Raw genomic sequence first — 18,837 nt, forward strand, 5'->3', positions numbered from 1 at the left:
TCGTGGGTAGAAAACCCACTTCTTCAGATGCATGGAGTGAAAATTACACTGTAACGATCTGTAATTTTCACTCCATGCATCTGAAGAAGTGGGTTTTTTACCCACTAAAGTTGATGCCCAAATAAATCTGTTAGTCTTTAAGGTTCCACCAGACTACTCGATGCTTTTGTGGATACAGAGCAACACGGCTACCCCTCTGATACTTGACACAATGCATTAACACAGATCTGCTACAAAACAGGCTGCAAAGCAGACCCCAAATGCAATCAATCAATCTTGACCATGAACTAAATGAAGAATTTAAAGTGAGAAATATTTGACCACATGTGAATGAATGGCCCAGTTTGTGAGCAGTCACCCATAACAGTTCTGAAAATCAGGATTTGGCTGTGGATCTATCTATCTATCACAGCCCTGACGTAAGAGCGAACGCTCTTATTTATACTGCCACTAATTAAATTCAGAGTGCAATTTCCTCCATAAGTCCTCTAGCCTCCTCTGCATCTTTAAAATACTTGCACCTGATTTTCACTAAGTTTAAGGCTCTTTTATGCTGTTCAGGGTGTAGCTGGTGCAGCTAAATACTTAAGTAGGGAACTCCAGGAGAGCACGCAAAAGCATGTTACCTCCCTCCACTGCAAAAAGTAACAAAACCAGACAAATCTGAGGGAAATAAAAACACAACTCTTAGTCTCATCCAGCCTACCCCAATTCTATCTCTCAGCCCTAAAAAGGGTGATTTTTCCACCCCACGGAATTCTCAAGCTCATTAAAGCTGGTAGACTGGTGCACAGCCCTGACGCTGACCCCTTCCTCTCCCAACCACCAATGAAGCCTGGATAGAAATTCAGAACCTCAAAAAGGGAAAATCCATCATGATTTCCCACAAAAAATTACTAGTCACCGGTTAATGATAGTCTTCCTGGAAACCTTATCTTTCAGGTTCTATTTGCTTAAAGAGAATTTTCCAGGCTCATCAACAGGTTTGTTTGTTTTGTTATTACCTGATCAACAGCATATTTCTGTGCAAGGCCCTATAACTTCCTAAGAACTAAGAAGGAATATATTGGTGCTGGTGGAAAGTGGGCTGCTACTCTTAAAGAGTTCACCCATGCCAAGTTGATGGTGCTGCTGCAGGGAGGTGAGCTCCTGGAGTAAGAAATTCTCTATGACAATTTTTTGCTCTCCAAAATGAAAAACAAACAAAAAAACCCCAAACATTTCACAGGATCACAGACTAAGTGCAGAAATATCGAGTATTTGTACCTCTTTTTTGGTGAAGGCGATAAGAACTGTCAGTAGTACACGGGTAAACTTCACTCTGCTGAATACTGCTAAGCACTGCTGATGCTACAACAAAATAAAAAGTACCAAAAATTAGGAAAAAGTGCCAACTCTTCAAAAAAATAAGATTTGGCATTTATTTAACTAAATGCAAGATTTTATAAACAGCTCTTATAGACATACTATCTATCTATTTTGAGAGTAGAAAGTATCTGCCTTCCAACTCTATTTGCAACTTTTTTGGCCTAGTTATCTTCAAAGTAATTTCTGTTTCTGAAGAAGTGAACTGATGACATTATGGCACCAATAGTCTCCAACATCCTTCCAACACAGAAGAGGAAAACACAAACACACCTTGTGTGAGACCAGGAAGTTTGGTGGACAGCTACTTCTTAAGCTGGTACCATTCATTCAAACTTAATGTTTTAAGTGCTACCATGCAGCTATTACAGCGAAGTGAATTCTTCCCTATTTTCTTGAAGATTTATGTTAGATCAGGTTTTCCTATTTTAGGACAAATTCTATAAATTAGTTATTGAAAACATTTATCTAAGTAATATGAACTATTTTATACAGTCCAGCAAAAAATTGTAAAAGGTTCATTACTTCAAGTTCAACTTCTGGATCTCTCTCTTCTCCTTGTCGACTTCGAGTGCTCTAAAATTGAAGGAGTTAGAAACACGATGTATTAATAAAATTGCAAAAAGGTGATGCCATTGTTTAGAAAATAACTTAGATATAGGAGGTAAAAACATTAAATTTGTTTGGATATTTCTGAAATCAGATAAGACTAACATCAGTTCTCATCTGAGGTTAGAAGGCATCTGAAATTGACTTTAAGTATCTTTACAGGTATTTATATGACCCATGTTGCCATATGATCTGAGCGATCCACAATCATTAATAAAGCCTATCCTTACACCCCTCCCCTCCATGAGTAGAGAAACAGTATCCCCCCATTCACAGCTGGCAAACTGAGGCACAGGGTAGACTGAGTGACTTTCTACAGTCACACAGTAATTTTGCAGCTGAAACAGGAATTAAATCCAGGTTACCAAGTCTCAGTCCAGCCTAGTAGACCAGACTTCCTACACCAGACTCTCTTTTCTATTCCTACTTGAAAACCTACAAACCTTGTCTGTACTAGGGAACAACATTCTGAATCCTGCTATAGACAGTCTGCTAGTGTCTTAAGCAAAAATAGGCATACAAAAAAAAATTTCAATTCTCCTCCAGAGGACACTATTACCGGGGGGAAATGACATACGATGACAGTAATGTTCCTTAAAAATTTGTAATATGTTATATAACTTGTCTAAAAGGAAACCGTATTCTTTGAAGTCTATTCAACATATAACAGATAAAAAAGTAGGAAGCTAAAGAAAAACTACCTTTACTCTTCGCTGCATGTCATCTTCTACATCTTTTAGCATGCCTGGAAAAGTGACATTTTTAAAAAACAATGAATTATTCTGATTAAACTCAGATGCACACATACAACAGAGAGTGAGGAGAGTTGTGAGCTTAATTCAAAATCTGAAATATTTAAAAGCACCTACTGGCCAAAGTTCACCACCAAAGAAGCCCTACTGGTGACATTAGCTACCTGCGAGAAGTCTAACTCCTACCCTCAGCTTTTAAGAAGGGGATGATGCTAGAATGCTTATTAAGGTGCTGTCTCTGAACCGTAGCTCCAGCTTTTGTATCAGTCTGTGACTAATAAATGTTTGACAAATCTGAACCTACCCATTCTCTATCTCCAGCTGTTCCAAAGAAGGAACTCTCTCTACCTTTCCTCTCAATGTCTGATTTTTTGGACCACACAGAGGACAAGTCACCAAAAGCAAATGCAATTTCAGTAATCAGTGTTGCCAAAATTTAAATCTAAGAATATGTATTTTTTAGGAACTGGACCAACAGTTAGGTAACACATACATCAGAGGCATGCAGGTGCTGGGAATATTTACAGAAAAACAAATTCGTGAACTCCACAGATCTACAAGTGTACAAAAAAACCCTATGTAAATGAAGGATTTAAGATGTCCAAAGCTGCAGGTTTCAAACTCCAAAAGTCTCCACCTTAACTACGGTGCAACAGATGTGCACGGAAGTTAGGAGGGAGCAGGTGCTCAATTGAGATTGTGGAAATTCACGGTTAAGATCACCCAATGTCTGTTTGTTAGAAGCTAACTAAATAACTGCACGTTTGGAGAAGACTAATGTTCTCTCAAGAGTTTTAATTTCCACTTAAGTTATTGTCAAAACAAGAGTTTGACTTCTCAACCTCATCATTGCATTAAAGCTAGTTCCTTGCATGAAAATTATTTATTTGTGGTCATTAAGAATGTTTCTTTACAAATGGAGCTTTGCAATATAACATGAAGCTATTTGGCTTGACAAAGGTTAAATTTGGAACTCAGCCAATCTTAAATTCTAGGCATCTCAGAGTTTTCAGATTGATCCAGAACTAAGTAGTTGTCTTAATGCCTTAAGTTTTCTCAATCTCTCTACAACAGTGGTTCCCAACCTTTCTTGTGGGAATAGCACATTGCCGCCGAAATGCAGCCACAAAGAGTAGCAGCGGGAAGAAGTGTTGCTGCCGAAATGGCGCCGAGAAACGGCAACGCTTCTCGGCGGCATTTCGGCGGTGGGGTGATCTGTGGGTGCACAAAAATGCCCCGGCAGGCGCCATGGTGCCTGCAGGCACCGCGTTGGAGACCCCTGCTCTACATCAACGGTTCTCAAACTGTTGGTCGGGACCCCAAAGTGGGACGCGACCTCCTTTTAATGGGGTTGCCAGGGCCAGCATTAGTTTTGCTAGGACCCATGGCTGAAGCTGAAGCCTGAGCTCCATCCCCACCCAGGGTGGTGGGGCTTGGCTCCATCCCTCTCCCTCCCACCCCCAGGTCATGTAGTAACTTTGTTGTCAGAAAGTGGTCCTGGTGCAATGAAGTTTGAGAACCCCAGCTCTACATGCAGGTCAACTGAAAGAACAGCAAAAATAATGCACATAAATGCAAAATTCTGACTTTAAATACCCACAGCTTTAAAACTACCTCACCATTTTTTTTTCAAAATTTATTTACATTAATGTCAATCAGATTTTACAAACAAGCCAAATTAGAAGATTCCAGTTTAAGCATTTTTTAAATTTTAGTTATGCATATTGAAAATTTCTGACCAGAATATATGGGAAGAAAAAAATGTACGTAATAATGGAAATGGCTCATATTTTATTCACATTTTTAAATGGATCTCTGAACTGAAAGCATGAAAATTTCAGGACTTTTCTTTTCCACAAAGTTCTGAATTTTACCTGTAACTCGAAGATCTGTCACACTATTAGCCATTTTAAACCCATAGGTCATGGACTGAAAATCTTCCTAAATGTAAAATGGAACAATTAGGTGCTTTCAGCCAAAACATATGTTTGAAGTACAGCAGCAATAACTACACTTTTTTCTAAATTTCTGCACCCAATGCAAAATTGCAGTTATAGTCTTTCACAGCAACCAATGGGAATTTCAGGAGGCCGGTTTAATATTTGTGGTATAGTTTTAATATATATTATATTAACAGTACTATTCTTCTATAGTACTTTCCATCCATAAATCTCAAAGCACTTTAAAAAGAAGTGAAGTATTAAAACCATTAACCGATTGGAAAATAATCACAGAGCAGAGGACAAGATCTCCTGACTCCCAGTACAATACTGGGGGGAAGGGAAGGCGTGTAGCACATTGTCTCTTTATCCTGGGCAGAAAATTCAAAGCTAAACAAAAAAATCCTAATGATCAAAAACATCTGGTTTCAATAGCAGGCAATCCCCGCATTAATAATTTTCTACTGACCTATGCCATCTTTTCTGTTCATATATAAGCTGTTTATGAATAAAAGCATTCTTATTTGCTCACTCACGTATTCTACCACATAGAAAGCAAATAATGAATTCAGGAAAAAGTGTAAGAGAAATTAGGTGACCAGTGATATTCTGTTCAAGAAAATTAGCCACTCTCCCAGACCATTCTACAATAATGTAGTCCTAAACTTCACTCTTCAAGCCATTTTTTAATTTCTGTAAAGCACCACGAATAATTATGGTGCTATACATATTGTAATCACAGGTCATATTGAAACATACCTCTTCAAAAACTGCAGCTTTATTTACTTTTTCTCTGGCAATATCACAGATTTTTAGGATCCCCAGAGCAAAAGCCTTCATGGCAGGATCTTCTATGAAGTCTGGATTATGTATATATAGGCAAGTAAACACTGTTTGTGCCAAGGAATGACCTTCCAACCATGTTATCTAGAAAGAAAATAAAAGTACATACTTTATTTTTGAGTCTGCATTTTTTTATATTCCCATTCCTTTTCTATTTTACCCTGTCTAAATCAGTCCTCAAAGAGACTCCATATCGTGCCAACCTTCCATCCAGCAAAAAGGATCAAATGAGGATTTCTGACACCTATCAACATCTCTTCATTTGTTGGCTATGGAAGTGGAGGTGGGGATCAAAGGAAGGAAAGGGGACACACACTAGAGTATTATGCACCACCTTACTTGTTGAACAAGCTACCTCTACAAAGTTCCCAGTCCAAGAATTATGGAAGTAAGCTTGTCACTGGACGTGAATTACATACTATACATGTATTCCTCTAATGTTCCATTACATAAGTAAGAAGTCACAACTGTAATTTGCTGCTAAAATATATTAGTATTCTACAATTTCAAGTCTAAACATAGCTTCCTTTCCATGACCTCCTGGTATAACAACATGAAACTGATGTAAATGAGAACAGAGAGAAAGCTTCAATAATCTAGGCACGTCCTTCAATATCTTCATAGACTATGAAATACAGTAGAGTTTCGGTTTAAAACATGTCCAATATACCTTTAAAAATTATTTTGTGGCATTTAGCACATACATGTTTACACATTCAATTAAAAATAAATTTGCACATCTCCTTTAACATATCTTTATAACCTCTTATGCATATAAAGATCTGTATTGTAAAGAAGCCACAATGAAAATATATAGGATTTGATCAGATTTCCTAATGTAAATAAGATTCTATAATCTCTCTCTAGTACTTCATAGTCAAAATCCCAGATTTTTTTTTGAACTAATGGTTCTTTTAGAACACAAAGTTTCTTGAGACCCTAATTACTGAACTATCACTCCAACTACTAATGGTTACAGCAAATTTAAACATACAGTATGTAAATATGTGTCTGCTCAATGGATCAATTTACCCTAAAATCCTTCTTTACCAAGGAAACCTACATCTTTTTCTTAATCACTTAAACTCCAGTTTTGAAAGTATTAAAACAGCATTAAAAGGAGCAAATTCTTACCAAGCAGCAAAAACAAGTATCCATTATCCCAATCATCTGAGGTAAAGATAGATCTTTAATTTTAATGATGCCATCCTTAAAAAGAAAAAAACATGTGAAAGCGATAGATTATACAAACAATAGATACGTCATTCTTTGCACAGCAGAAAGGGAATTTTAAAGAATACAACATTAATTTAATTTTAAAAGTTCATCAACCATGATATTTGTATTTGGTTGGTTTTGTTGATCTAGGACCCTATAAAATTAATAGCAATGAAAAACGTGTCACTAGTCTTTTGTGTACTTTTACCCTATACTCTTTTATTATGTAGGGTAAAAGTATATATACATGTACACTGTGTTTCTCAAACTAGGAAACCCGACTGAAAAGGGGGGTCTCAAGCCTCTTGTAAAGGAGTTGAAGTATTGCTGCTCTTACTTCTGTGCTGCCTTCAGAGTTGGGTGGCCAGAGAGCGGCAGCTTCCAGGTCTGAATGCAGTGCTGCAGTGTTGCATAGTACGGTATTGCCACCCTTACTTCTGTGCTAGTGCTGCTGTTGGCACTGCATTCAGAGCTGGGTGGCTGGAGAACAGCAGCTGCTGGCTGGGAATCCAGCTCTGAAGGCTGCACTGCTCCTGGTAGCGATGCTGCCTTCAGAGCTCAGCACCCAGCCAGCAGCTGCCGTCCTCCAGCTATCCTGTTCGGAAGCCAGTGCAGAAGTAATGGTGGCAATTCCATTACATCCCCCAACGCCCGCACACACAATAGATCTGCAACCCCCTTCTGGGTTGGGACCCCCCAGCTTCAGAAGTGCTGACTTAAGGGCTTTACTTTGTATTTTGCCATTTTTCAATAAATATTCATGCTTTGTTACAACGCTGTGAAATTTGAGATTTAAACATCTGAAATAATGAAATTCAAAATTTTTAAAATACTATGACCATGAAATTTACAAAAATGGACTGTGAATTTGGTAGGGCCCTATTCATGACTGTGGAAACCACACCTTTGGAATTATGAAGATTTTTGCAGTAGATATCATGGTGATGAGCACATTACAAAAAAAAAGTCACACTGATAGGTAGAAATAGACAAATATATCTCAGCAGTTTCATTCTAGCATCATTAAGCAGCCTGTAGAAGTTATAAAACTGGTTAAACTAACATTTAAAAATATGCACCATAGATGCAAAAACTGGATTAACAAACAAGGGCCAGTCTTATAAGAAACTTCATGCGTGCAAATGCCTGCAGAGAGCTCCACTGACTGCAGGATCAAAGCCTAAAAGATGATACCTTACCAGTTAGGAAGCCATTTGTTCAATGCACCCAAATCCACATTTTGAAAAATCAGGAAGGTATTCTTAGAGCTGCTTCTCTTTTGACTCTTTCAAAATGTTTGCTTTTTCTTATCTAACTACGGTGACTGAATACCACAAGATGGATGCAGAATCTTTCAATTTTACTTCATCAGTTCAATTTGAGGACATCAGTAGTGAAAGATCATCATCAGAGTGCTGCTCCATGGCCTTTGTTAAATTACTTGGCCTCCGTCCAGTTCCTAGTGAACAGGAATCCACATGATCAAATCCAGTGTCAATTTACAATATCAGTAGAGAGACCAAGTACTGAATGGGCAAGGAGACTGAAATATCCTTTCAGCAGAAAGGACTAGATAATCTAATAAATCTTCATCTCAGAAGCATACAATTGGGAAGCATGGGGAAACTTATATTGCAGTTATCTGTATTGTACTTATTCTGTAGATGAATAGGGCTTCAAATTCTAAGGCATGTTATTTTTTCTGAAAATATCTGAAGGGAAAATATAATACAAGTTCTCTATTAAATGTTGAAACATTCAGTCTACATAGGTCATTGATGTGATTGTTGAAGTTGTGCATAGCTATGATTTATTAAAACTCTACTTTTCTTTTTTAAGGCAGCATTAACAGACAATAAAAAGGAGAAAAGGAAGGAAGGAAGGAAGGGACACCAACCTTGATAGCTTGCTCAAAGTTAAGAACCTTTCGATTAACTTGGTTTCCAATCATGCCAGCATCCATCTTGGGATCCATCATTTCAATAGCAGACATGGCTTCAAAAAGACCAAAACTAAGGACAACAATGAAAAGCAACAAACACTTAGTATACAATCATTTAATTTGCACAAAGCAATGGATTTCCACACACTATCATCAGGCACCAGCATCAAACTATTAAATACTGAGACACTGACAAGTGATGTGTTTTGAGCTTGCCATTTGTCAACACACTAGCTAAGACTGTCAAGAGTGACTAGTGATGTTAGGTGCCCAATCTGAGGAACCTTATAAGGACCTAATTTTTATGGAGTCTCAAGTCCTCTTGAAAATCCTGGGATTTATTTTAAACTGAAGAGCACTTCTTTAGCCAAATACCCAATTACTAAGTATCTGTGCCTACGTGTATGTACCTTCACACACACACAGAGACAGAACTCATAATACATATCGTCCCCTTAGAGACCGACCATTATGTATATCTGATAGCTTTAACTGATTTTAACTAAAACAAACTGGTCTTGATTATGCCACAACCAGAGAAAACATTTACGTTTCTACCCCGACAAATACAGAATTCATGTTTTAAGCTTCAGTTTTATTTTTAAACAGTTTAATAAAAATCATGCAGAAACAATCCAGTTTCTGACACTATATTCTGTTGCTGTCATAATGGTTAATCCTGCTAATAAATGTGTAAGATAACATTCAGGTTAAAGCTGGTATATGGAAAACAACAGACAAGGCCTCAACTTTGGCATATAATCTACTCAGCAAGCCTGGTGCACAGCCTTCAGAAAGTAGAAGCCACACAAAATACTGCTGCAAAACGTAGGCCGATGCTTACTTCCTACTGACTTTAATGATTTGATGTATAATTTTTGTACAAAAATATTATTTTTGAAGCATCTGATATACATTTGACTAATAATGTTATCTTTGTTAACATGGTATTAACACCTGAAAAATATTTTTCTGACAAGATAAAAATACTCAGATGGTTGAAAGTTTCATGGAAGTGATTTTGACATCAGTGGAATCTAAGCACATGTTCATTCATGTGCTTTGCTGAATCCAAACCTCAATCCTGTCATCCTTACACTATATATTACCCATTATTTATGTTAAAATGACAGTGACATTTTAAATGATAGATTTCATGATTTTAAGGAAACAAAAGGAGTGAGAGCAGCAGAATAAAGAAAACTTAAAGAAAAAATATCAGACTTTAACAAACTCAGATTTCCTAAGTAAGGTCCATGAGAAGAAAATCTAAGGGAAGGAGGACTTCAGAAGAGCTGTCAGTTTCTCAAGGAGACAATATTAAAGGCACAACTGCAAATTATTCTGATGCAAAGGAAATATAGGAAGACTAGTAAGAGGCCAATATTGCTCCACCAGGAGCTCTTTTATGACCAGAAAATCAGAAAGCACTCCTACAAAAAGTATAAAAAGATTGCATATAAGGACAAAATCAGAAAGACTAAGTATCTTGTTGGTCACTAAATACTAATATATATTACTCCCATCTCAAAAATTATATCCCAATGGGATACTCACAGCTTGTCATGAAGCAGTTCTCCCAACTTCAATTCTAGAAGGAACACAACAGGACAAATCATTAATTTGGATATTACTCTAAAGCAGCTCATCACAGATATTTAACCAAACAGCTTGCTCGACTGGCTAAACAGGCTTTACCTTACAAAAGAAGGAGATACAGAAGAAAGGCATGCATTGTTGCTCTTTGATGTATATTATGATGCTGAAGGCAAAATATAATACCAAATGTGACAGCGTGACGCAAAGATCTCTTAATGCAACTGTCAGAGGACACAGGGATAGATGGGTCCCCTGGATTCACCAAAAGAATGTCATGTAAGGTCGCCAATGAAAGCCTATGTCACACAGGTCATCATAATCATTGTGAGCTATATGTATAGAAAAAACATGAGGAGTTAGGAATATATGTTGCAAATCATGTTTCTAAACCTTGCAGCTAAAGGCAGGATACTCTATGGTAGTGTGCCTAGAGACAAACTTCTCAAGATAGGTGGTGGGAGACAACAACTCCTTGGTGAACCTCACAGTAGAAATCTATTACCACGAAGAGGCAAATGTTAATGAAGATCTGACAGAGACTATAGAAGGAAACTAACAAGAAGAGGTAAACAGTGCAGGAGCGATGGGAAAATCATGTTTTCAAGTGACGGTCAAAGGTCTGGTCTATCTATGGGAGCAGAGAGGCGTTCTGGCATCTTTCAATCTGTGAAGACAGGTTGCCAGTAAGATTGATTTTATGAAAAGGGGATCTCAGCCATTCTTAACTCAAAACGCTGGGAATCTTGTAAGCTGGTGCATGCTATTCCTTTGGAAGCATAGATTCTGACAGTTCTGTGAATGTTCAGTGGAACTGGAGCTGGGCACTCCAGAGGAATACTTGCAGAACTTGGGGGTTGGTGTGTGGCTATCTCTAACCTGTACAGAGACAGCGAGGCCTCTGGAGACTTGAAGGATAGTGCTTTGTGTTGCCAGAGGCTGATGGAGTCAGGGAGCTGAACAACAGAAGGCACAGACAAGACTTCCACACACTAAGTACAGGTGGTAGCGAGGTGCCTCACAACCAGGGTGCCCCTTGGAAGTGTCAGAGACAGATAATGGCAATTTCCTGCAAATATCCTCATAAAACCTTATTGAATTAAGTTTAAGTAACTTTGGGATCCATTGCATTAAATGCAAAGTTCATATATAATTGTGGTCTGGATTGTACGTAACCTCTCTAGGGAACGGATGTGATGTGAGACGTGGGGGTCCAAAGGACTATACTGAAAATATACCAGACAAAAATGGACTCTGAGGACAGTAAGTGCATTTCCAGGGAAACGCCTAAGGAGAGATTAATGTACATTCCTACCTCCGGTTATGCAAAAACCCTTCCACCCTGAAGAGAGGGTGATTGCTGATTATCTGTTCCCAGAGGTTGGAGATCAAAGGCCTGAGCTGTATAAAGAAACAGGCTGACCTGTTGGTTAGGAATCTGAGATAGTTATGAACTTGTAACAATGGAGAAAACCCAGTTGTGGATTTTCAAAGACTGACCTACTAGAGCTCAAGGGTGGAGTTGGGGTGACTTCTGGTAAGCTTTTTAGCATGCATGTAGGTTCTTTTATTATTTTTAATATGTTTTACTTGTAATGGTTTTACCTTAAAAATAAATGTGCTTGCTTAGAAAGAATTGCGTGGTAACTTGTAACTGCCGGCAATTACACTGTTCATAGCCACTGGAGAGAAAGCAAAAGCACAGATGCTGGCCTGTTTAGGCAGTCTGGCTTGCTGGAAATATATCAGTGTAAATCAGGGAGTTGTGCAGCCCTAACATCCCAATCAGGAGGGAAAGACACATGTCTCCTCCCAAGAGGAGTGATGGCTGGGAGTACCCTTGGTGGACTAAGAGAGGAAATACAGGCATAGTTACCATGAAATGTGACACCACCTGCTCAATGCCATCACCCAAGGCACTCCCTTTGTGCCATTCCAACAATTCAAAGGGAACTTAAAATTGGTCTAAGACAGCATTTGAGGATCCCCCTTCTAGATTAGTAAGGAAATCCTCATATGGTGCATGCAAAATAATGTGTGTAACATACTGGTAGAAAGTTATTTTTGATTTAATGTTGCACCAAGGGTCAGTTTAAAAATTACGCACAAGGCAAATTAACTCTGAGTAGCAATCTTAACAGTAACTGGAGGTATTTTTCTCCCAATAACCTGAACGTATTACCTCTCATGAGAAACTTATCAGTTTTGATTCAATTGCAGAAATGAATAAAAATCAGCACTGGACAGTCGATTTCTAGGATACAGGACTGTGTTCAGTCTAGATAAATTTGACAGTTCCAGGAAAACAGGAGACAGGTCCAGTATGGATAAACAAGATTTCCCAGTAGCAGCCATGTTAGTCTGTATCCGCAGAAAGAACAGGAGTACTTGTGGCACCTTAGAGACAAACAAATTTATTTGAGCACAAGCTTTCATGGGCTATAGTCCACTTCATCGGATGCATGCCACCCAATGAAGTGGGCTGTAGCCCACGAAAGCTTATGCTCAAATAAATTTGTCTCTAAGATGCCACAAGTACTCCTGTTCTTTTAACAGAATGAGAAAAACCATAAGGAGGAAAGCAGCCTGAAAAAAGGAAGGAGGTTTATATCTTCTGAAGAGGGTTGCTCATCTCATGGACCCCAATCCCACTATAAACTTGACACAGGCAGACTCTTGAATCTGCATACTTCCAATAAAGTCAATGGAGTCTACCCGTACTGAGCTCATTGCAGGAGTGGAGCCTTAGACTAGAAGGCAACTTCAAGAATTATGGTTGGGCTTCTTAAAAATTGGAATCCTTAAGAGTCTAAGAAGTACAACTTACCTCTACAGGCCTCTTCAAATTCCTGGGTAATATCGATCCAGTTTGTATTACCCTTTTCCATCTTGTCAGGTATATTGAGCTCCCATCCTGAATCATCATCTTCTACTGAAGCTTTCATAACCATAATATTGTACCTATAAATACAAATCATAGATCAAGAATAAACTATAGAAAGTATTTAATGGGAACCAATGCTTATCTTGCATAAGGAAAAAAAATGAACTAGTCAGATGTAAATTCAAAGGGCAACATTGAAGGTTCAACAGCCCATAATTTGACAACTCCTTTAAAAAGGATGTTATCTCTTTCAAAATTTCCCCTGAATAGATTTTACTATATAAACTCAAAAACCAGGACTGCAAAATGTTAATATCACTACTCCTTGACTGGACAACCATTAATAAAGTTACATACTCAACCTGAAAGACAATCAATTTTTAAAAAAAGCTTAAAGGAATTTTGGGTATTAAACATTTAATTTTTGAAGTTTTATAATAAGCAAAAATCTCTCTCTCTCTCTCATTGCTATGCGAAAGACCCAAAACAAGAAGAATCTGTGAAACTGACTACAAACGGAACACAGTCAGGTGTACAAAGTAAGTCACTTTTGCAGTAATAGTAATCTTCGTGTAACTTGCAAGCACATTCAGACTCAAATATTATTTTTAAACTGTGCGTCATAAAAGATAACCTATTAAGAATGAATTAAAATATTAGTCGTGTGTCTGAAAAGGCCTGTAGGCTTCCTTCCTACTTCCTACTTCCTTGTTTTACTTTAGATACATCAGAAATGTCAAGCCTAGTCTTCCCTGGTTTTGCTGGAGTTCCTCTGAGAGGTATGGATGATTCTCAGCACTAACATCCCTCAGTTAAAAGCTACGCTGGACATTTAGTGAAGATGTCCCGTAAATAATGTTAGTCACCTAAGAACCAAAATTCAAGAGTTTTAAAACAGGTAGTTTAAAAGCCCCTTCCCCTTTCGATTGCTATGTCCTAATAAGGAGGAGAGGATGGAAAATGATAAAATACAGGAAGATCTAATGAGAAACAGACAAATGAAAAAAAGTCCCATTCCATTATGTCATGCAATAGGGGACAGCCAAAAAATGACAAGTTTTTAAAATGCTTATATACCAATGCTAGAAGTCTAAATAATAAGATGGGTGAACTAGAGTGCCTAGTATTAATTTAGGATATTGATCTAACAGGCATCACAGAAACTTGGTGGAATGAGGATAATCAATGGGACACAGTAATAGCTGGGTACAAAATATATCAGAAGGACAGAACAGGTCGTTCTGGTGGGGGAGTGGCACTATATGTGAAAGAAAGCGTAGAATCAAATGAACTAGAAATCTTAAATGAACTAAATTGTACTATAGAATCTCTATGGATAGTAATTCCAAGCTTGAAAAATAAGAATATAGCAGTAGGGCTGTATTACAGACCACCTGACCAGGATGGTGTAAGTGACTCTGAAATGCTCAGGGAGATTTGAGAGGCTATTAAAATTAAAAAACTCAATAATAATAATGGGGGATTTCAACTATCCCCATATTGACTGGGTATACATCACCTCAGGAAGGGATGTTGAGATAAAGTTTCTTGACACCTTAAATGACTGCTTCTTGGAGCAGCTAGTCCTGGAACCCACAAGAGGAGAGGCAATTCTTGATTTAGCCCTAAGTGGAGCACAGGATCAGGTCCAAGAAGTGAATACAGCTGGACCACTTAGTAATAATGACCGTAATATAATTAAATTTAACATCCTTGTGGCAGGGAAAACTCCACAGCAACCCAACACCGTAGCATTTAATTTCAGAAAGGGGAACTACACAAAAATGAGGAGGTTAGTGAAACAGAAATTATAAGGTACAGTACCAAAAGCAAAATTCCTGCAAGCTGCATGGAAACTTTTAAAGACACCTTAATAGAGGCTCAACTTAAATGTATATCCCAATTTAAAAAACATAATAAGAGAACCAAAAAAGAGCCACTGTGGCTAAACAACAAAGTAAAAGAAGCAGTGAGAGGCAAAAAGGCATCCTTTAAAAAGTGGAAGATAAATCCTAATGAGGAAAATAGAAAAGAGCATAAACTCTGGAAATGAAGTGTAAAAATATAATTAGAAAGAACAAAAAAGAATTTGAAGAACAGCTAGCCAAAGACTCCAAAAGTAATAGCAAATATTTTTTTAAATACATCAGAAGCAGAAAGCCTGCTAAACAACTAGTGGGGCCACTGGATGATCAAGATGCTAAAGGAGCACTCAAAGACGATAAGGCCATTGCGGAGAAACTAAATTAATTCTTTGAATCGGTCTTCATTGTTGAGGACGTGAGGGAGATTCCCAAACCTGAGCCATTCTTTTTGGGTGACAGATCTGAGGAACTGTCCCAAATTGAGGTGTCATTAGAGGAGGTTAGAACAAACTGATAAACTAAACAGTAATAAGTCTCCAAGACTTGATGGTATTCACCCAAGAGTTCTGAAGGAACTCAAATGTGAAATTGCAGGACTACTGTCATCTGTAACCTATCATTTAAATCAGCTTCTGTATCAAATGACTGGAGGACAGCTAATGTGATGCCAATTTTTAAAAAGGGCTCCAGAGGTGACCCTGGCAACTACAGGCCTGTAAGCCTCACTTCAGTACAGGGCAAACTGGTTGAAACTATCATGAAGAACAAAATTGTCAGACACATAGATGAACATAATTTGTTGGGAAATAGTCAATGTGGTTTTTGTAAAGGGAAATCAGGCCTCACCAATCTACTAGAATTCTTTGAGGGGGTCAACAAGCATGCAGACAAAGGAGATCCAGTGGTTATAGTGTATTTAGATTTTCAGAAAGTCTTTGACAAGGTCCCTCACCAAAGGCTCTTAAGCAAAATAAGCAGTCATGGGATAAGAGAGAAGCTTCTCTTATGGATTGGTAACTGGTTGAAAGATAGGAAACAAAGGGTAGGAATAAATGGTCAGTTTTCAGAATGGAGAGAGGTAAATAGTGGGATCTGTACTGAGCCCAGTCCTATTTAACATATTCATAAACGATCTGAAAAAAGGGGTTAACAGTGAGATGGCAAAACAGTGAGATGGTTAACAGTGAGATGATACAAAACTACTCAAGATAGTTAAGTCCCAGGCAGACTGTGAAGAGTGACAAAAGGATCTCACAAAACTAGGTGACTGGGCAACAAAATGGCAGATGAAATTTAATGTTGATAAATGCAAAGTAATGCACATTGAAAAACATAATCCTAACTATACATATACAATGATGGGGTCTAAATTTGCTGTTACCACTCAAGAAAGATCTTGGAGTCATTGTGGATAGTTCTCTGAAATCATCCACTCAATGTGTAGCGGCAGTCAAAAAAGCAAACAGAATGTTGGGAATCATCAAGAACAGGATAGGTAAGAAAGAAAATATCATATTGCCTCTATATAAATCCATGGTACGCTCCCACCTGGAATACTGCATGCAGATGAGGTCACCCCATCTCAAAAAAGGTATATTGGAATTGGAAAAGGTTCAGAAAAGGGCAACAACAAATGATTAGGGGTATAGAACGGCTTCCGTATGAGGAGCGATTAATAAGACTAGGACTTTTCAGCTTGGAAAAGAGGTAACTAAGGGGGGGACATGATAGAGGTCTATAAAATCATGAATGGTATAGACAAAGTAAATAAGGAAGTGTTATTTACTCCTTCTCATAATACAAGAACAAGGGGGCACCAAATGAAATTAATGGGTAGCAGGTTTAAAACAAACACAAGAAAGTATATTTTCAGCCAAAGCACTGTCAACCTCTGGAACTCCTTGCCAAAGGTTTCTGTGAAGGTTCAAAAGGGACCTAGTTAGATTCATGGAAGATAGGTCCATCCATGGCTATTAGCCAGGATGGGCAGGGATGGTGTCCCTAGCCTCTGTTTGTCAGAAGCTGGGATTGGGTGACAGGGGATGGATCACTTGATGGACCTTTGGTCTGACCCAGTACAGCCGTTCTTATGCTCAGCCTTCCCTCTCCAGCTTTGGTGCTGCCACCATTTCACTAGTTCTCCAATAATCGTGGGGGGCAGAGAATGGGGGGGGGAGAGCGGGGGAACTGTTAAAATAAATAAATGAAACCAGATCTTCCTTACAGAAGCGAACAGGAGATACAGAGGCCGATTGTTTTCCCCTGTGACACCAGCGCCAAGCTGCTGCAGGTCCCAATGGGAGGACACCACGGGGGGTAGCACTGCCAGCGGTGGGGATGAACGCAGGCGCCTCCGCCGGCACCCCAGTGACCCTGCCCTGGCCCTGTCGGCCCCGCGCGGGCAGCTCGCAGGCCAGGCGCCGCAGCGGCCGCGGCACGGGGCAGCGCAGCGGCTGGCCTGGCGGGGGCCCCAGCAGGCAGGCCTGCGAGGGACTCCGTACCACACGCGCGCCCAAGCCCGGCCCAGCCCACGAGTGGCCCCTCCCACGCCGGACAGGGGGCTTCACCTCTCGGGGCCGCGCGGGGCCCTGTGCGGGTCACGCCCCTGTCACCTCACCGTGCCCGTTGCCTCCGTCTCGCGCAGCAACCAGCCAAGGCACCCCCTTCGTTCGGAGCTCGGCCCTGCTGCTGCGCATGCGCAAAATCACCCCGCGCTCCTGGCAGGGCGGCATTTCACGAGCAGGTTCTAACGCATGCGTGCACAAGCCTCCACCTCCCAGGAGGCCCGGCGTGGGTGGGGTGTAGCCTGCGGTTGCTCATGCGCAAACCCAATAAACTGCCCCCGGGGAGCTTAGTTTACTATGAACAGGGGACGGACGGAGAGGGGGGGGTGTGGCTGGGGGAGGAGGGGTGAGGAGTGGGACTCCTGCACGGTGCGGTCCGGCTCGGACCCTGGCCGGCCTCCTTCTTTGCACCTGGGCGAGTGAGTTTGCTGCTCCCCCCGCGGGTCTATATGTACTGTGCTGTCCTCTCCTCTCCTCTCCTCTCCTCTCCTCCCTCCTAGACTTTGAAGGCTGTAACGTAAAACTCTGTTCTTGACGCATCGTCCCACAAGCCTTCAGTTTTCCCTAAATGATGCTCCTGTGTTATGCTTATAAGAAGCACACAGGATCTTTATAGGGAAGAAGGCAGCACAGTACATTTATTGAGAATACAAGTTAGCCTATGCTTTTCAATCACACACACATGCTCTCTTTGTGTCTCTCCTGCCAGTTGATGTGTATAGTTACCAGTCCAGAGTATGGATCAATCTAATGGCCAGCCAGATTGGTTGTAGAGAGGAGCAGGACTCTGTCAGGGGTGATCCAGTGCTCCTGGAGTGTGGCAAGGTGAACCCAAAGTCCCATGGCCAAGCACCTTGTTCTTATAGTCTTTTTTTCTCTTTTGAAGTCTATGGATGTTGCTGTGTCAGTTTGTGACCAGTTACTACTTAACTGGTAAAAAGAAAAGGAGTACTTGTGGCACCTTAGAGACTAACCAATTTATTTGAGCATAAGTTTTCGTGAGCTACAGCTCACTTCATCGGATGCATACTGTGGAAACTGCAGAAGACATTATATACACAGAGACCATGAAACAATACCTCCTCCCACCCCACTCTCCTGCTGGTAATAGCTTATCTAAAGTGATCACTCTCCTTACAATGTGTGTGATAATCAAGTTGGGCCATTTCCAGCACAAATCCAGGTTTTCTCACCCTCCGCCCCCCTACACACAAACTCACTCTCCTGCTAGTAATAGCCCATCCAAAGTGATCACTCTC

The 18,837-nt window shown here is 39.8% G+C and overlaps 1 protein-coding gene across 8 annotated transcripts in view; it reads right to left on the reverse strand.

Moving 5' to 3' along the window:
- NAA35 (N-alpha-acetyltransferase 35, NatC auxiliary subunit) overlaps nucleotides 1-17,744 on the reverse strand; it is a 42,171-nt gene extending 24,427 nt beyond the window's left edge. For 4 of the 8 annotated variants that reach the window (XM_073345026.1, XM_073345024.1, XM_073345023.1 and 1 more), the window contains exons 1-10: nucleotides 17,632-17,743; nucleotides 13,093-13,226; nucleotides 10,227-10,260; nucleotides 8,625-8,739; nucleotides 6,644-6,718; nucleotides 5,426-5,593; nucleotides 4,601-4,667; nucleotides 2,676-2,719; nucleotides 1,891-1,941; nucleotides 1,267-1,350 (exon numbers count right to left, since the gene is read on the reverse strand). In XM_073345026.1, coding sequence (XP_073201127.1) covers nucleotides 1,267-1,350; nucleotides 1,891-1,941; nucleotides 2,676-2,719; nucleotides 4,601-4,667; nucleotides 5,426-5,593; nucleotides 6,644-6,718; nucleotides 8,625-8,739; nucleotides 10,227-10,260; nucleotides 13,093-13,216 — 762 coding nt within the window. In that variant the 5' untranslated portion in view covers nucleotides 13,217-13,226; nucleotides 17,632-17,743. Of the gene's footprint in view, nucleotides 1-1,266; nucleotides 1,351-1,890; nucleotides 1,942-2,675; nucleotides 2,720-4,600; nucleotides 4,668-5,425; nucleotides 5,594-6,643; nucleotides 6,719-8,624; nucleotides 8,740-10,226; nucleotides 10,261-13,092; nucleotides 13,227-17,238; nucleotides 17,460-17,581 lie in introns of those variants that run through there. The other 4 variants (XR_012159056.1, XM_073345018.1, XM_073345020.1 and 1 more) reach the window with 4 other exon arrangements.
- Between the last annotated feature and the right edge of the window lie 1,093 nt (nucleotides 17,745-18,837).

Source organism: Lepidochelys kempii, chromosome 5 (genome assembly GCF_965140265.1).
Source record: "Lepidochelys kempii isolate rLepKem1 chromosome 5, rLepKem1.hap2, whole genome shotgun sequence".
NCBI classification, from domain to species: Eukaryota; Metazoa; Chordata; order Testudines; family Cheloniidae; genus Lepidochelys; species Lepidochelys kempii.